Source organism: Oncorhynchus nerka, linkage group LG8, assembly GCF_034236695.1.
Source record: "Oncorhynchus nerka isolate Pitt River linkage group LG8, Oner_Uvic_2.0, whole genome shotgun sequence".
Lineage (NCBI taxonomy): Eukaryota > Metazoa > Chordata > Actinopteri > Salmoniformes > Salmonidae > Oncorhynchus > Oncorhynchus nerka.
The window spans coordinates 12,708,834-12,726,969 of NC_088403.1; the positions used below are offsets into that span (position 1 = coordinate 12,708,834).

At 47.5% G+C, this 18,136-nt stretch overlaps 1 protein-coding gene across 1 annotated transcript in view; it reads left to right on the plus strand.

Annotated features, from left to right (window-relative positions):
• Nucleotides 1–816: 816 nt before the first annotated feature.
• Nucleotides 817–18,136, plus strand: part of pdzrn4 (PDZ domain containing ring finger 4) — a 96,571-nt gene continuing 79,251 nt past the window's right edge. Inside the window, 1 exon segment of the mRNA XM_065021188.1 lies at nt 817–1,320. Coding sequence (XP_064877260.1) covers nt 1,252–1,320 — 69 coding nt within the window. The 5' untranslated portion in view covers nt 817–1,251.

Below are 18,136 nucleotides of genomic sequence, written 5' to 3' on the forward strand. Positions count from 1 at the left end.
TCCCCCCCCTCTCTCTCTCCCTCCCTCTCCCCACTTCCTCCCTCTCTCTCGCTCTCTCTCTCCCCACTTTCTCCCTCCCTCCCTCCCTGCCTCCCTCCCTCCCTCGCTCCCTCCCTCCCTCGCTCCCTCCCTCGCTCCCTCCCTCCTGCAGTGTGAGGGCAGTTGGAGTGGAAGCTAATTTGATCCAATCAATACCCTCCGTCTGTGTCTCTTCCTGTGTCAATCAGGGTGCCCTTGTCTACTAGCTCTGAGAGGATCTGTTTAGTTACAATCACTGGCGGACTGGAAATCTATTTCACTTCACAAAATGCCACTTCTCTTCTATCACTTTTCACTTTGAAAAGGCTATCTGATTGATTGAATTAGAATTAGATTGATCCGTGTTTGAAATCTAGATGTCAATGTATTGTGTTTTGTAACAGTTCAATTGTGTAAAATACATTGAATGTCCAATAATGGAGGTTGAGGCTTTTCATGGCTTTGTTTAGAGGTACTATACTGTATATGCAAGGGAACGCGTACACACATACACACAAATGCAGACACACACAGACCCAGAGATCCCCCCACTCCCCACTCACACACACATTAAGCACAGTACCAGCTCAAAGCTTTGAGAATCCTCCCCCTACCCCTTACTCCTCCCCCTAACAGAACAGCCAATGAGCTTGATTATTATTCATGAACCACAGTAGGTGTGGTGATGTGCAGCAAGCCTGACAGAGAGAGGGGTGTGTCTCTACAAGCCCAGCGTGTGTATGAATGTGTGCTCATAGTGACAGACAGAGAGAGAGAGAGAGAGAGAGAGGAGAGAGAGAGGGAGACGAGAGAGAGAGGGAGACGAGGGGGAATGAGAGAGAGTGTGTGAAAGAGAGAGAGAGAAATAAAGAGGAGAAAGAGGAGAGAGAGGAGCTGATTGCTTCTTCTATTGACAAACGCAACACACACACAACACACACACACTCTGAGAGGACTCTCAACACAACACACAACACACACTCTGAGAGGACTCCCAACACAAGACACTTTGCTGGATCCTGGAGCTTGGAGCTTAGTATTCGTGTATCGGAGTGTGTGTGTACTGTGGTACTGCTGTGTGTGTGAGGGTGAGAGAAGAGTGTCTTTCTAAGGACACCCTGATGAAAAACGGAGCCAGGTTTTCAGGCAGAGCCCCCTGTGTGATCCTCCACATATCTACCCTGGGGGACCCACCGCGCACCGCCGCCGCCTGTCATCTCCACGACAACTAGAATGGGCTGCAATTTGTGCTCTTTACAGAAACGGGAGGAACACTACAAGCTGCTGTATGAGATTTCACAGGTAAGAGAGACTTGACACTGAGCTAGATGTGAAATGTTTTTCACACTGGAAGATAAGAAGGGTTCCTATCTTTGCGATTTGGTGGGAACGTGTGAGGGTGTTTTCAGAAAGAGAAAGAGAGAGGAAGAGAAAGAGAATGAGGATACTTTTAGATTAGAAGGCAAGCAAATGAGAGAGAAAATGAGACAATTTCTTCTAAGCAGGGAGACAGTTAGTCAGGCAGGCAGAATATGCAGTATTCTCTTCAAAGAGAAAAGGGAGAGAGAAGAGAGAAGAGAGAAGGGAGAGAGAAGAGAGAAGGGGGAGAGAAGAGAGAAGGGAGAGAGAAGAGAGAAGAGAGAGAGAGAAGGGAGAGAGAAGAGAGAAGGGAGAGAGAGAAGAGACACAGAAGGGACAGTTAGTTATTTCTCCTCAGCAGAAGATGTAAGGAACAAGTTCAGTAATTGTCCTCTGCTGGCTTCAGAGGGGTTCATGATGCTCTCACTGCTCCTCATCTTTCCTGTTTCCATGGGAGGATGGGATACTGAGTACATCAAAGCACAACATATGAAATATCGCTGCCTGTTTGTGGCAGTGTGATTTTTGTGTTGTTTGTGCCAGTGTGGTTTCTCTTTCATTTATAAAACCTTTATAATCAAACAGAGTCTCTTCTAGACACCACTAATGAGTGTCGGAGCATTAAGAGTTGAGCCCTTTTCCTTTTCACAACAACACAAAATGTCTAATGGCTTGTATTATTTTTACATCTGGTTTATTGTTTTAATGGGAAATTGGCAATTTAGTGAATGCATGATTCATTTCTTTGATTGTGCTTGAATGGAATGTCAAGAGTTTGGAACTACTGCTACAGTTCTATTGACCCAGTCTTGTTCTGTTCAATGTTCTCTACCTCTACAGTACATTAAATACCCCAACGCATGCTGTTAAGTTCAAAAGAATTCTATATAAAAAATAACTGACTTCATTCAAACCAATGAAAGTTGGGACTGTAGAGTCAATTCTGTAAGAATTGTTATAACCTTACAGAACTGTACAGTTCCAAGCTCTCGATGGGTTGATAAAATAGGAACGGAAGGAACCACCTGCGTGTGAATGTTATTGTTGAGGAGCAGGTATCCAGTGTTTTTGTCCTCTAAGTTTGATACAGTCTGCCACAACTATATGCCTGAGGAAGCATTTGACTCCACCCTCCTCGTTCAGTTTTCATGTCTGCTTGTGTCAGCAGAGACCCAGAACAGCACATGAGACAAAAACACTAATTGATAGAAAGAGTAACCTTGGGTTACCAGGTGTCCAAACCTTTTCTTTCCCAGGGCCGGACTACCCCAGTGTTATTCTACACATTTTGTCATGAGGCTAAGAGAAAATGTTGCAGTTTTAAAGCTACTTTTCTGCAATTCTACACTTTTTTCCCCATGAGGCAGACATTTAAGAAAATTTAAAAAATAATTATAGCTCATCTCATGCTTTTCTTCACATTCTGCCATGAGGCTGAGAGAAAATGTTGTAGTTTTAAATCTAATTTCCTGCTATTCTACACACTTTGCGATGAGGCTGGGAGAAAATGTTGTAGTTTTAAATTGCAGGTAGCAGATAATGGACCTAATCAGATATTTATGTAGTTGATGCTGTACTGTACAGTCGTGGCCAAAAGTTTTGAGAATGACACAAATATTAATTTTCACAAAATCTGCTGCCTCAGTTTGTATGATGGCAATTTGCATATACTCCAGAATGTTATGAAGAGTGATCAGATGAATTGCAATTCATTGCAATGTCCCTCTTTGCCATGCAAATGAACTCAATCCCTCAAACACATTTCCACTGCATTTCAGCCCTGCCACAAAAGTTCCAGCTGACATCATGTCAGTGATTCTCTCATTAACACAGGTGTGAGTGTTGACGAGGACAAGGCTGGAGAATTTCCAGCCTTGTCAGCCCAATTTTTCAGACCTTAATCCCATTGAGAACTTGTGGTCAATCCTCAAGAGGCGGGTGGACAAACAAAAACCCACAAATTCGGCAAACTCCAAGCATTGATTATGCAAGAATGTGCTGCCATCAGTCAAGATGTGGCCCAGAAGTTAATTGACAGCATGCCAGGGCAGATTGCAGAGGTCTTCAAAAAGAAGGGTCAACACTGCAAATATTGACTCTTTGCATCAACTTCATGTAATTGTCAATAAAAGCCTTTGACACTTATGAAATGCTTGTAGTTATACTTCAGTATTCCTATAATAACATCTGACAAAAATATCTAAAGACACTGAAGCAGCAAACTTAGCAAAAATTCATATTTGTGTCATTCTCAAACCTTTTAGCCATGACTGTTTATCAACTAATATACATGGGTTCTAACTTTCTAAGTTTACATGTGAACAATTTATGCTCCGTGCATATAAAAAACACGAAGACTGATGAAAAGCCCCAAACACAAGATGGCAATTTCTACAACTCGTACGGCTGTAGGCTACTGTACATGGTGGAGGAACATGGCTGTAGGCTACTGTACATGATGGAGGAACATGGCTGTAGGCTACTGTACATGGTGGAGGAACATGGCTGTAGGCTACTGTACATGGTGGAGGAACATGGCTGTAGGCTACTGTACATGGTGGAGGAACGTGGCTGTAGGCTACTGTACATGATGGAGGAACGTGGCTGTAGGCTACTGTACATGATGGAGGAACGTGGCTGTAGGCTACTGTACATGGTGGAGGAACATGGCTGTAGGCTACTGTACATGGTGGAGGAACATGGCTGTAGGCTACTGTACATGGTGGAGGAACATGGCTGTAGGCTACTGTACATGGTGGAGGAACATGGCTGTAGGCTACTGTACATGGTGGAGGAACATGGCTGTAGGCTACTGTACATGATGGAGGAACATGGCTGTAGGCTACTGTACATGATGGAGGAACATGGCTGTAGGCTACTGTACATGGTGGAGAAACATGGCTGTAGGCTACTGTACATGATGGAGGAACATGGCTGTAGGCTACTGTACATGATGGAGGAACATGGCTGTAGGCTACTGTACATGATGGAGGAACATGGCTGTAGGCTACTGTACATGGTGGAGAAACATGGCTGTAGGCTACTGTACATGGTGGAGGAACATGGCTGTAGGCTACTGTACATGATGGAGGAACATGGCTGTAGGCTACTGTACATGATGGAGGAACATGGCTGTAGGCTACTGTACATGGTGGAGGAACATGGCTGTAGGCTACTGTACATGATGGAGGAACATGGCTGTAGGCTACTGTACATGATGGAGGAACATGGCTGTAGGCTACTGTACATGGTGGAGGAACATGGCTGTAGGCTACTGTACATGGTGGAGGAACATGGCTGTAGGCTACTGTACATGGTGGAGGAACGTGGCTGTAGGCTACTGTACATGATGGAGGAACGTGGCTGTAGGCTACTGTACATGATGGAGGAACGTGGCTGTAGGCTACTGTACATGGTGGAGGAACATGGCTGTAGGCTACTGTACATGGTGGAGGAACATGGCTGTAGGCTACTGTACATGGTGGAGGAACATGGCTGTAGGCTACTGTACATGGTGGAGGAACATGGCTGTAGGCTACTGTACATGGTGGAGGAACATGGCTGTAGGCTACTGTACATGGTGGAGGAACGTGGCTGTAGGCTACTGTACATGATGGAGGAACGTGGCTGTAGGCTACTGTACATGGTGCAGGAACATGGCTGTAGGCTACTGTACATGGTGGAGGAACATGGCTGTAGGCTACTGTACATGGTGGAGGAACATGGCTGTAGGCTACTGTACATGGTGGAGGAACATGGCTGTAGGCTACATGGCTGTAGGCCACTGTACATGGTGGAGGAACATGGCTGTAGGCTAATGTACATGGTGGAGGAACATGGCTGTAGGCTACTGTACATGATGGAGGAACATGGCTGTAGGCTACTGTACATGATGGAGGAACATAATGGCTGTAGGCTACTGTACATGGTGGAGGAACATGGCTGTAGGCTACTGTACATGGTGGAGGAACATGGCTGTAGGCCACTGTACATGGTGGAGGAACATAATGGCTGTAGGCTACTGTACATGGTGGAGGAACGTGGCTGTAGGCTACTGTACATGGTGGAGGAACATGGCTGTAGGCTACTGTACATGGTGGAGGAACATGGCTGTAGGCTACTGTACATGGTGGAGGAACATGGCTGTAGGCTACTGTACATGATGGAGGAACATGGCTGTAGGCTACTGTACATGGTGGAGGAACATGGCTGTAGGCTACTGTACATGGTGGAGGAACATGGCTGTAGGCTACTGTACATGGTGGAGGAACATGGCTGTAGGCTACTGTACATGATGGAGGAACATGGCTGTAGGCTACTGTACACTCTCTTTCTATTTCTCTCTCTCTGTCGTTCTCTCTCTCTCTCTCTCTCGCTCTCTCTCTCTCTGGCTGTCTATCTATCTGTCTCTCTCTCTATTTCTCTCTCACTCTCACTCTCTCTCTCTCTCTCTCTCTCTGTCGTTCTCTCTTTCTCTCTCTCTATTTCTCTCTCTCTCTCTCTCTCTCTCTCTCTCTCTCTCTCTCTCTCTCGCCTTAAACCACTCAAGTGTTGCTTTAGCAGTACGCTTAGGGTCATTGTCCTGCTGGAAGGTGAACCTCCGTCCCAGTCTCAAATCTCTGGAAGACAAACAGGTGTCCCTCAAGAATTTCCCTGTATTTAGCGTCATCCATCATTCCTTCAATTCTGACCAGTTTCCCAGTCCCTGCCGATGAAAACATGGTGTTCTCGGGGTGATGAGAGGTGTTGGATTTGTGCCAGACATAGCGTTTTTCTTGATGGTCAAATGCTGAATTGTAGTCGCATCTGACCAGAGTGCCTTCTTCCATATGTTTGGGAAGTCTCCCACATGCCTTTTGGGAAACACCAAACGTGTTTGCTTATTTTTTCTTTAAGCAATGGATAAATCCATAAAGCCAGATATGTGGAGTGTACGGTTTAAAGTGGTCCTATGGACAGATACTCCAATCTCCACTGTGGAGCTTTGCAGCTCCTTCAGGGTTATCTTTGGTCCCTTTGTTGCCTCTCTGATTAATGCCCTCCTTGCCTGGTCCGTGAGTTTTGGTGGGAGGCCCTCTCTAGGCAGGTTTGTTGTGGTGCCATATTTTTTTCCATTTTTAAATAATGGATTTAATGGTGCTCCGTGGGGTGGGATGTTCAAAGTTCTATTTAAAAAAATATTTTTTTGTAACCCAACCCTGATCGGTACTTCTCCACAACTTTGTCCCTGACCTGTTTGGAGAGCTCCTTGACCTTCATAGTGCCGCTTGCTTGGCGGAGCCCCTTGCTTAGTGTTGCAGACTCTGGGGCCTTTCAAAACAGGTGTCTATATACTAAGATCATGTGACAGATCATGTGACACAGATTGCACACAGGTGGACTGTATTTAACTAATTATGTGACTTCTGAAGTTAATTGGTTGCACCAGATCTTATTTGGGGGCATCATAGTAAAGGAGGTGAATACATATACACGCACCACTTTTCTGTTTTTTATTTCTTAGAATTTTTGAAACAAGTATTTTTTTTCATTTCACTTTACCAATTTGGACTATTTTGTGTATGTCCCTTACATGAAATCCAAATAAAAATCATTTTAAATTACTGGTTGTAATGCAACAAAATAGGAAAAATGCAAAGGGGATTAATATTTTTGCAAGGCACTGTAGTCAAAGCTTTCTTTAAGTTTGGGTCAGTCACAGAGTTCAGGTATTCTGCCACTGTGTGCTCTCTGTTTAGGGTCAAATATCATTCTAGTTTGCTCAGTTTTTTCGTTTACTCTTTTCAATGTGTCAATTAATTATTATTTTGTTTTGTCATGATTTGGTTGGGTCTAATTGTGTAACTGTTCTGGGGCTCTGTGGGGTCTGTATGTGTTTGTGAACAGAGCCCCAGGACCAGCTTGCTTAGGGGACTCTTCTCCAGGTTCATCTCTCTGTAGGTGATGGCTTTGTTATGGAAGGTTTGGGAATTGCTTCCTTTTAGGTGGTTGTAGAATTGAACGTCTCTTTTCTGGATTTTGATAATGAGTGGGTATTGGCCTAATTCAGACCACAGACCTCACAAGCATAAAGGGCAATGGGTTCTGTAACGGATTCAAGAATTTTTAGCCAGATCCTAATTGGTATGTCAAATTTTCTGTTCCTTTTGATGGCATAGAAGGCCCTTCTTGCCTTGTTTCTCAGATCATTTACAGCTTTGTGGAAGATACCTGTGGTGCTGATGTTTAGGCCGAGGTATGTATAGGTTTTTGTGTGTTCTAGGGCAACGGTGTCTAGATGGAATTTGTATTTGTGGTCCTGGTGACTGGACCTTTTTTGGAACACCATTATTTTGGTCTTACTGAGATTTACTGTCAGAGCCCAGGTCTGGCAGAATCTGTGCAGAAGATCTAGGTGCTGCTGTAGGGCCTCCTTGGTTGGGGACAGAAGCACCAGATCATCAGTAAATAGTAGACATTTGACTTCAGATTCTAGTAGGATGAGGCCGGGTGCTGCAGACTGTTCTAGTGCCCTCGCCATTTCATTGCTATATATGTTGAAGAGGGTGGGGCTTAAGCTGCATCCCTGTCTCAACCCACGGCCCTGTGGAAAGAAATATGCCAATTTTAAATGCACACTTGTTGTTTGTGCACATGGATTTTATAATGTCCCATGTTTTTCCCCAAACACCACTTTCCATCAATTTGTAGAGCAGACCCTCATGCCAAATTCAGTCAAAAGCTTTTTTGAAGTCAACAAAACATGAGAAGACTTTGCCTTTGTTTTGGAATGTTTGTTTGTCAATTAGGGTGTGCAGGGTGAATACGTGGTCTGTCGTATGGTAATTTGGTAAAAAGCCCATTTGACATTTGCTCAGTACATTGTTTTCACTGAGGAAATGACCAGGTCTGCTGTTAATCCAGAGGATTTTCCCAAGGTTGCTGTTGACGCAAATCCCATGGTAGTTATTGGGGTCAAATTTGTCTCCACTTTTGTGGATGGGTTATCAGTCCTTTGTTCCAAATATTGGGGAAGATGCCTCTCTCTCTCTCTGTCTCTCTTGCTCACTTTCTTGCTCACTCTCTTGCTCACTCTCTTTCTCTCTCTCTCTCTCTCTCTCTCTCTCTCTGTTTCTCTTGCTCACTCTCTTTCTCTCTCTCTCTCTCTCTCTCTCTCTCTCCCTCCCTCTGTCTCTCTCTGTATCTCTCTCTGTCTCTCTCCTTCTCTGGCTCTCTCTGTCTGTGTCCCCCTCCTCTCTATCAAAGATAATTACACCAGGAGAGCAGCTTGCACCATGCGCGTGTGTGAGTGAGTGTGTGCGGCAGACACTAGGCTAGCCTCGCTACCTAAAAGCTGTTGCTAATGACTGTTTTCACGCTGCGCTGATCGGCGAGCTCATTAAGCTATTTTACTAAACGCTCCTGTGCTTTAATTGGGACGAGAATGTCTCTTTTGTCTGCCTCGTCGGGTAACAGGAAGATTGGCCTTGTCAAACTCAGGCAGGCCAGGGCCCACGGTGGGTCCTTTGGGGCATCTCTAGGCTATAGTACGACCCAGGAAACTGGCAGCATCTGTCTGAAAAATGACAGTGAAGTCCCTCTCCACTGTTCTCAGATGAAGAGTACAGATGTAGGACTGGAGGAATCCTGGGTCTGATAGCTAGAGTGACAAGATCAACTTTTATTAGAAAATGCTCTGTGTGTGTGTGTGTGTGTGTGTGTGTGTGTGTGTGTGTGCGTGCGTGCGTGCGTGCGTGCGTGCGTGCGTGCGTGCGTGCGTGCGTGCGTGTTTTTTTTTACAGTTTATCCAGTACCACATCACCTGGAGTTCTCTGAGCATCAGCACCAGGCATCTTACTGAGAGCGATAGAGAAACGTGCTACTACTCACACTGTTTAGAGGAGGAGATGGGTTCAGATATTATACAGAGGTACCTCAGGGAGATAAGGAACGAGGGAGACGGGGGATGGAGGGAGAGGAGGGAAAGAGAACAGGGAGGAGAGCGCTCCTAGCACAGTAGGCTGAAAGTGTGTCAGTGTTACTGTGTGTTAGGTAGAGCACAGCAGTGAAAGGGAGGGCTTCTGTTAATCTCTCTCTTTATAGGCCTCCCTCTCCCTCACATATTCTCTCACACTCCTTCAGTCTCTATCTCCCTGTCCCACTCCTTCAGTCTCTATCTCCCTGTCACACTCCTTCAGTCTCTATCTCCCTGTCCCACTCCTTCAGTCTCTATCTCCCTGTCACACTCATTCAGTCTCTATCTCCCTGTCACACTCCTCAGTCTCTATCTCCCTGTCCCACTCCTTCAGTCTCTATCTCCCTGTCCCACTCCTTCAGTCTCTATCTCCCTGTCACACTCCTCCCCCTCTCCCCCTCTCACTCTCTTTCCTCATTCTCTCTCTCTCTCTCTCTCTCTCTCTCTCTCTCTCTTTTCACGCTCTCTCTGTCTCTGTCTTTGTCTCTATCTCTCTCGCTCTGTCTCTCTCTTTCCACTCCATCCTTTGTTTCCGATAATACACTGGTGTGAATCTCATACCACCAGACTTCTGCCACTATTCTACATCTTTCATGTTACATGAATAATAGTCCTTTACCCGACTAATTCAACTGTCCACCCTCCACCCACCCCCCTCTGTTATTTTCACACATTCTAACCATTTTAACACAATTCCTGTCTGGCTGACCCTGCTAGCCTCACCAGCCCGAGACGATTCATGACTGAGGTGTGAATGTTTATTGTTGGTTCTCCCTAGTGGGACCGGCATTGGAAATTTATTCCTTGTCTTTTGTCCCACCAGCCTGGCATGTCTTCCTCTCTAGAGAAAACCATCCCAGTCTTCTTCTCCAGGAGGACCTGGCAGAGTCACTGGGATACTTGTAGGTGTGTTTCAGCTGTTTATCTAGGCTCTCTTTGACCCCTGTTTTCCCAGAGAAATGGGAAAGTGTTTTTCCGAAGAAAAGAAAGTGGCCACCAAACCGCCACTGACCGATATACTGACAGCAACTGACTGACTGACTGACTGACAGTAACTGACTGACGGACTGACTGACAGTAACTGACTGACTGACTGACTGACAGTAACTGACTGACGGACTGACCGTAACCGACTGACGAACTGACAGTAACTGACTGACACTGACTGACAGTGACTGACTGATGAACTAACAGTAACTGACTGACTGACTGACAGTTACTGACTGACTGACTGACTGACAGTAACTGACTGATTGACTGACAGCAACTGACTGACTGACAGTAACTGACTGATGAACTAACAGTAACTGACTGACTGACAGTGACTGACTGATGAACTAACAGTAACTGACTGACTGACAGTGACTGACTGATGAACTGACAGTAACTGACTGACTGACAGTGACTGACTGAAGAACTGACAGTAACTGACTGACTGACAGTGACTGACTGATGAACTGACAGTAACTGACTGACTGATAGTAACTGACTGACTGCCAGTAACTGACTGACTGATAGTAACTGACTGATGAACTGACAGTAACTGACTGATGAACTGACAGTAACTGACTGACTGATAGTAACTGACTGATGAACTGACAGTAACTGACTGATGAACTGACAGTAACTGACTGATTAACTGACAGTAACTGACTGATGAACTGACAGTAACTGACTGATTAACTGACAGTAACTGACTGACTGACAGTAACTGACTGATGAACTGACAGTAACTGACTGACTGATAGTAACTGACTGATGAACTGACAGTAACTGACTGATTAACTGACAGTAACTGACTGATGAACTGACAGTAACTGACTGATGAACTGACAGTAACTGACTGACTGACAGTAACTGACTGATGAACTGACAGTAACTGACTGATGAACTGACAATAACTGACTGATGAGCTGACAGTAACTGACTGACTGACTGACAGCAACTGACTGACCGGCTGACAGTAACCAACTGACGAACTAACAGTAACTGACTGACTGATAGTAACCGACTGATGAACTGACAGTAACTGACTGATGAACTGACAGTAACTGACTGACTGACAATAACTGACTGATGAACTGACAGTAACTGACTGACTGATAGTAACTGACTGATGAACTGACAGTAACTGACTGACTGATGAACTGACAGTAACTGACTGATGAACTGATAGTAACTGACTGACTGACAGTAACTGACTGATGAACTGACAATAACTGACTGATGAACTGACAGTAACTGACTGATGAACTGACAGTAACTGACTGATGAACTGATAGTAACTGACTGATGAACTGACAATAACTGACTGATGAACTGACAATAACTGACTGATGAGCTGACAGTAACTGACTGACTGACTGACAGCAACTGACTGACCGGCTGACAGTAACCAACTGACGAACTAACAGTAACTGACTGACTGATAGTAACCGACTGATGAACTGACAGTAACTGACTGATGAACTGACAGTAACTGACTGAGGAACTGACAGTAACTGACTGATGAACTGACAGTAACTGACTGATGAACTGATAGTAACTGACTGATGAACTGACAGTAACTGACTGATGAACTGACAGTAACTGACTGATGAACTGATAGTAACTGACTGACTGACTGACTGACTGACTGACTGACTGACAGCAACTGACTGATAGTAACTGAGGGGAACTGACAGTAACTGACTGATGAGCTGACAGTAACTGACTGACAGCAACTGACTGACTGACAGTAACTGACTGATGAACTGACAGTAACTGACTGACTGACAGTAAATGACTGATGAACTGACAGTAACTGACTGATGAACTGACAGTAACTGACTGACTGACAATAACTGACTGATGAGCTGACAGTAACTGACTGACTGACTGACAGCAACTGACTGACTGATAGTAACTGACTGACGAACTGACAGCAACTGACTGACCGGCTGACAGTAACCGACTGATGAACTGACAGTAACTGACTGGCTGATGAACTGACAGTAACTGACTGATGAACTGACAGTAACTGACTGACTGACAATAACTGACTGATGAACTGACAGTAACTGACTGACTGATAGTAACTGACTGATGAACTGACAGTAACTGACTGATGAACTGACAGTAACTGACTGACTGATAGTAACTGACTGATGAACTGACAGTAACTGACTGATGAACTGACAGTAACTGACTGATTAACTGACAGTAACTGACTGATGAACTGACAGTAACTGACTGATTAACTGACAGTAACTGACTGATTAACTGACAGTAACTGACTGACTGACTGATAGTAACTGACTGACTGAACTGACATGAGCTGACAAACTGACTGACTGACTGACTGATGACAAACTGACTGATGAACTGACAGTAACTGACTGATTAACTGACAGTAACTGACTGATGATCTGACAGTAACTGACTGATGAACTGACAGTAACTGACTGACTGACAGTAACTGACTGATGAACTGACAGTAACTGACTGATGAACTGACAGTAACTGACTGACTGACAATAAGTAACCGACTGATGACTAACTGACTGGCTGATGAACTGACAGTAACTGACTGATGAACTGACAGTAACTGACTGACTGACAGTAACTGACTGATGAACTGACAGTAACTGACTGACTGACTGATGAACTGACAGTAACTGACTGATGAACTGACAGTAACTGACTGACTGACTGACTGACTGACAGCAACTGACTGACAATAACTGACTGATGAACTGACAATAACTGACTGATGAACTGACAGTAACTGACTGATGAAACTGACTGACTAACTGACTGACTGAACTGACAGTGAATAGTAACTGAGAACTGACAGTAACTGACTGATGAACTGACAGTAACTGACTGATGAGCTGACAGTAACTGACTGACTGATAGTAACTGACTGATGAACTGACAGCAACTGACTGACTGACAGTAACTGACCGACAAACTGACAGTAACTGGACTGAACTGATAGTAACTGACATGTAACTGACAGACAGTAACTGACTGATGTAACTGACACACTGACACTGTAACTGGCTGATGAACTGACAGTAACTGACAGTAACTGACTGATGAACTGACAGTAACTGACTGATGAACTGATAGTAACTGACTGACTGACTGACTGACTGACTGACTGACTGACTGACTGACTGACAGCAACTGACTGATAGTAACTGAGGGGAACTGACAGTAACTGACTGATGAGCTGACAGTAACTGACTGACTGACTGACAGCAACTGACTGACTGACAGTAACTGACTGATGAACTGACAGTAACTGACTGACTGACAGTAAATGACTGATGAACTGACAGTAACTGACTGATGAACTGACAGTAACTGACTGACTGACAATAACTGACTGATGAGCTGACAGTAACTGACTGACTGACTGACAGCAACTGACTGACTGATAGTAACTGACTGACGAACTGACAGCAACTGACTGACCGGCTGACAGTAACCGACTGATGAACTGACAGTAACTGACTGGCTGATGAACTGACAGTAACTGACTGATGAACTGACAGTAACTGACTGACTGACAATAACTGACTGATGAACTGACAGTAACTGACTGACTGACTGACTGACAGCAACTGACTGACAATAACTGACTGATGAACTGACAGTAACTGACTGATGAACTGACAGTAACTGACTGAGAAACTGACAGTAACTGACTGACTGACTGACTGACTGACTGACTGACTGACAGCAACTGACTGATAGTAACTGAGGGGAACTGACAGTAACTGACTGATGAACTGACAGTAACTGACTGATGAGCTGACAGTAACTGACTGACTGATAGTAACTGACTGATGAACTGACAGCAACTGACTGACTGATAGTAACTGACCGACAAACTGACAGTAACTGGATGATGAACTGACAGTAACTGACATACTGACTGACAGTAACTGACACACTGACATTAACTGGCTGATAAACTGACAGTAACTGACATACTGATAGTAACTGACTGACGAACTGACAGTAACTGACTGATGAACTGACAGTAACTGACTGATGAACTGATAGTAACTGACTGACTGACTGACTGACTGACTGACTGACTGACAGCAACTGACTGATAGTAACTGAGGGGAACTGACAGTAACTGACTGATGAGCTGACAGTAACTGACTGACTGACTGACAGCAACTGACTGACTGACAGTAACTGACTGATGAACTGACAGTAACTGACTGACTGACAGTAAATGACTGATGAACTGACAGTAACTGCCTGATGAACTGACAGTAACTGACTGACGAACTGACAGTAACTGACTGAGGAACTGACAGTAACTGACTGATGAACTGACAGTAACTGACTGAGGAACTGACAGTAACTGACTGAGGAACTGACAGTAACTGACTGATGAACTGACAGTAACTGACTGACTGATAGTAACTGACTGACTGACAGTAACTGACTGATGAACTGACAGTAACTGACTGATGAACTGACAGTAACTGACTGACTGATAGTAACTGCCTGATGAACTGACAGTAACTGACTGATGAACTGACAGTAACTGACTGATGAACTGACAGTAACTGACGAATAGCGCGAGGGACTAACTAGCTCCCAGCGTGTTCAGGCCAGTCCATCAATATCGTCACCATATAGAGACAGATGCTCTGCCTCATGCCTAGTCTGGTCAACAGCATGGAGGGGCCACTCTACCTCTGCACCTCCTACGGTGCTCACAGAGGATCAAACAGAGCAGGGGAAGCTGTGGTCAGACAGTCACATATGGTCACACAACCTGGCTGGAGCATTACCTCATCACAATCAACAGTGGGTTTCTGAGCGAGAGAGAGGGAGAGAGAGGTACAGCGAGAGAGAGAGAGTGAGAGAGAGAGATAGAGAGAGAGAGAGAGAGAGAGAGAGAGAGAGAGAGAGAGCACAGCGAGAGAGGCACAGAGAGAGAGAGAGAGAGAGAGAGAGAGAGAGAGAGAGAGAGAGAGAGCACAGCAAGAGAGAGAGGCACAGTGAGAGAGAGAGAGAGGCACAGCGAGAGAGAGAGAGAGAGAGAGAGAGAGAGAGAGAGAGAGAGAGGCACAGCGAGAGAGAGAGGCACAGTGAGAGAGAGAGAGAGAGAGAGAGAGAGAGAGAGAGGCACAGCGAGAGAGAGAGAATATGTGCATGCACATTTCCATAGGGCGTCGTCCAGGTTAGGGAAGGGTTTGGCCGGGGTAGGCCGTCATTGTAAAATAAGAATTTGTTCTTAACTGACTTGCCTTGTTAAATAAGCACTGCCTCTCTGTCACCCTCCCTACCTCACTGCCTCCCTGTCTCCCTCCCTGCCTTACTGCCTCCTCACTGCCTCCCTGTCTCCCTCCTCCTCACTGCCTCCCTGTCTCCCTCCCTGTCTCCCTCCCTGCCTCCCTGTCTCCCTCCCTGCCTTACTGCCTCCTCACTGCCTCCCTGTCTCCCTCCCTGCCTTACTGCCTCCCTGTCTCCCTCCCTGCCTTACTGCCTCCTCACTGCCTCCCTGTCTCCCTCCCTGCCTTACTGCCTCCTCACTGCCTCCCTGTCTCCCTCCCTGCCTTACTGCCTCCTCACTGCCTCCCTGTCTCCCTCCCTGCCTTACTGCCTCCTCACTGCCTCCCTGTCTCCCTCCCTGCCTTACTGCCTCCTCACTGCCTCCCTGTCTCCCTCCCTGCCTTACTGCGTCCCTGTCTCCCTCCCTGCCTTACTGCCTCCTCACTGCCTCCCTGTCTCCCTCCCTGCCTTACTGCCTCCTCACTGCCTCCCTGTCTCCCTCCCTGCCTTACTGCCTCCTCACTGCCTCCCTGTCTCCCTCCCTGTCTCCCTGTCTCCCTCCCTGCCTTACTGCCTCCTCACTGCCTCTCTGTCTCACTGCCTCCCTGTCTCCCTCCCTTTCTCCCTCTCTGCCTTACTGCCTCCTCACTGCCTCCCTGTCTCCCTCCCTGCCTCCCTGTCTCACTGCCTCCCTGTCTCCCTCCCTGTCTCTCTGCTTCCTGTCTCCCTCCTTGTCTCACTGGCTCCCTGTCTCCCTCCCTGTCTTACTGCCTCCTCACTGCCTCCCTGTCTCACTGTCTCCCTGTCTCCCTCCCTGTCTTACTGCCTCCTCCCTGCCTCCCTGTCTCCCTCCCTGTCTCCCTCCCTGCCTCCCTCCCTGTCTCTCTGCCTCCCTGTCTCCTTCCCTGTCTCTCTGCCTCCCTGTCTCCCCCCCTGTCTCACTGCCTCCCTGTGTCCCTCCCTGTCTCACTGCCTCCCTCCCTGTCTCACTGCCTCCCTGTCTCCCTCCCTGTCTCACTGCCTCCCTGTCTCCCTCCCTGTCTCACTGCCTCCCTGTCTCCCTCCCTGTCTCATTGCCTCCCTCTCTGTCTCACTGCCTCCCTGTCTCCCTCCCTGTCTCCCTGTCTCCCTCCCTGTCTCACTGCCTCCCTGTCTCCCTCCCTGTCTCACTGCCTCCCTCCCTGTCTCACTGCCTCCCTGTCTCCCTCCCTGTCTCCCTGTCTCCCTCCCTGCCTTACTGCCTCCTCACTGCCTCTCTGTCTCACTGCCTCCCTGTCTCCCTCCCTTTCTCCCTCTCTGCCTTACTGCCTCCTCACTGCCTCCCTGTCTCCCTCCCTGTCTCCCTCCCTGTCTCCCTCCCTGCCTTACTGCCTCCTCACTGCCTCTCTGTCTCACTGCCTCCCTGTCTCCCTCCCTTTCTCCCTCTCTGCCTTACTGCCTCCTCACTGCCTCCCTGTCTCCCTCCCTGCCTCCCTGTCTCACTGCCTCCCTGTCTCCCTCCCTGTCTCTCTGCTTCCTGTCTCCCTCCCTGTCTCACTGGCTCCCTGTCTCCCTCCCTGTCTTACTGCCTCCTCACTGCCTCCCTGTCTCACTGTCTCCCTGCCTCCCTCCCTGTCTCACTGCCTCCCTGTCTCCCTCCCTGTCTCATTGCCTCCCTCCCTGTCTCACTGCCTCCCTGTCTCCCTCCCTGTCTCACTGCCTCCCTCCCTGTCTCTCTCCTCCCTGTCTCCCTCCCTGTCTCACTGCCTCCCTGTCTCCCTCCCTGTCTCATTGCCTCCCTCCCTGTCTCACTGCCTCCCTGTCTCCCTCCCTGTCTCATTGCCTCCCTGTCTCCCTCCCTGTCTCCCTCCCTGTCTCCCTCCCTGTCTCATTGCCTCCCTGTCTCCCTCCTCTCTTGCCTCCCTCATTGCCTCCCTGTCTCATTGCCTCCCTGTCTCCCTCCCTGTCTCACTGCCTCCCTGTCTCCCTCCCTGTCTCATTGCCTCCCTCCCTGTCTCACTGCCTCCCTGTCTCCCTCCCTGTCTCACTGCCTCCCTCCCTGTCTCTCTCCTCCCTGTCTCCCTCCCTGTCTCACTGCCTCCCTGTCTCCCTCCCTGTCTCATTGCCTCCCTCCCTGTCTCACTGCCTCCCTGTCTCACTGCCTCCCTGTCTCCCTCCCTGTCTCATTGCCTCCCTGTCTCCCTCCCTGTCTCCCTCCCTGTCTCCCTCCCTGTCTCATTGCCTCCCTGTCTCCCTCCCTGTCTCATTGCCTCCCTGTCTCCCTACCTGTCTCATTGCCTCCCTGTCTCATTGCCTCCCTGTCTCCCTCCCTGTCTCACTGCCTCCCTGTCTCCCTCCCTGTCTCATTGCCTCCCTCCCTGTCTCACTGCCTCCCTGTCTCCCTCCCTGTCTCACTGCCTCCCTCCCTGTCTCTCTCCTCCCTGTCTCCCTCCCTGTCTCACTGCCTCCCTGTCTCCCTCCCTGTCTCATTGCCTCCCTCCCTGTCTCACTGCCTCCCTGTCTCATTGCCTCCCTGTC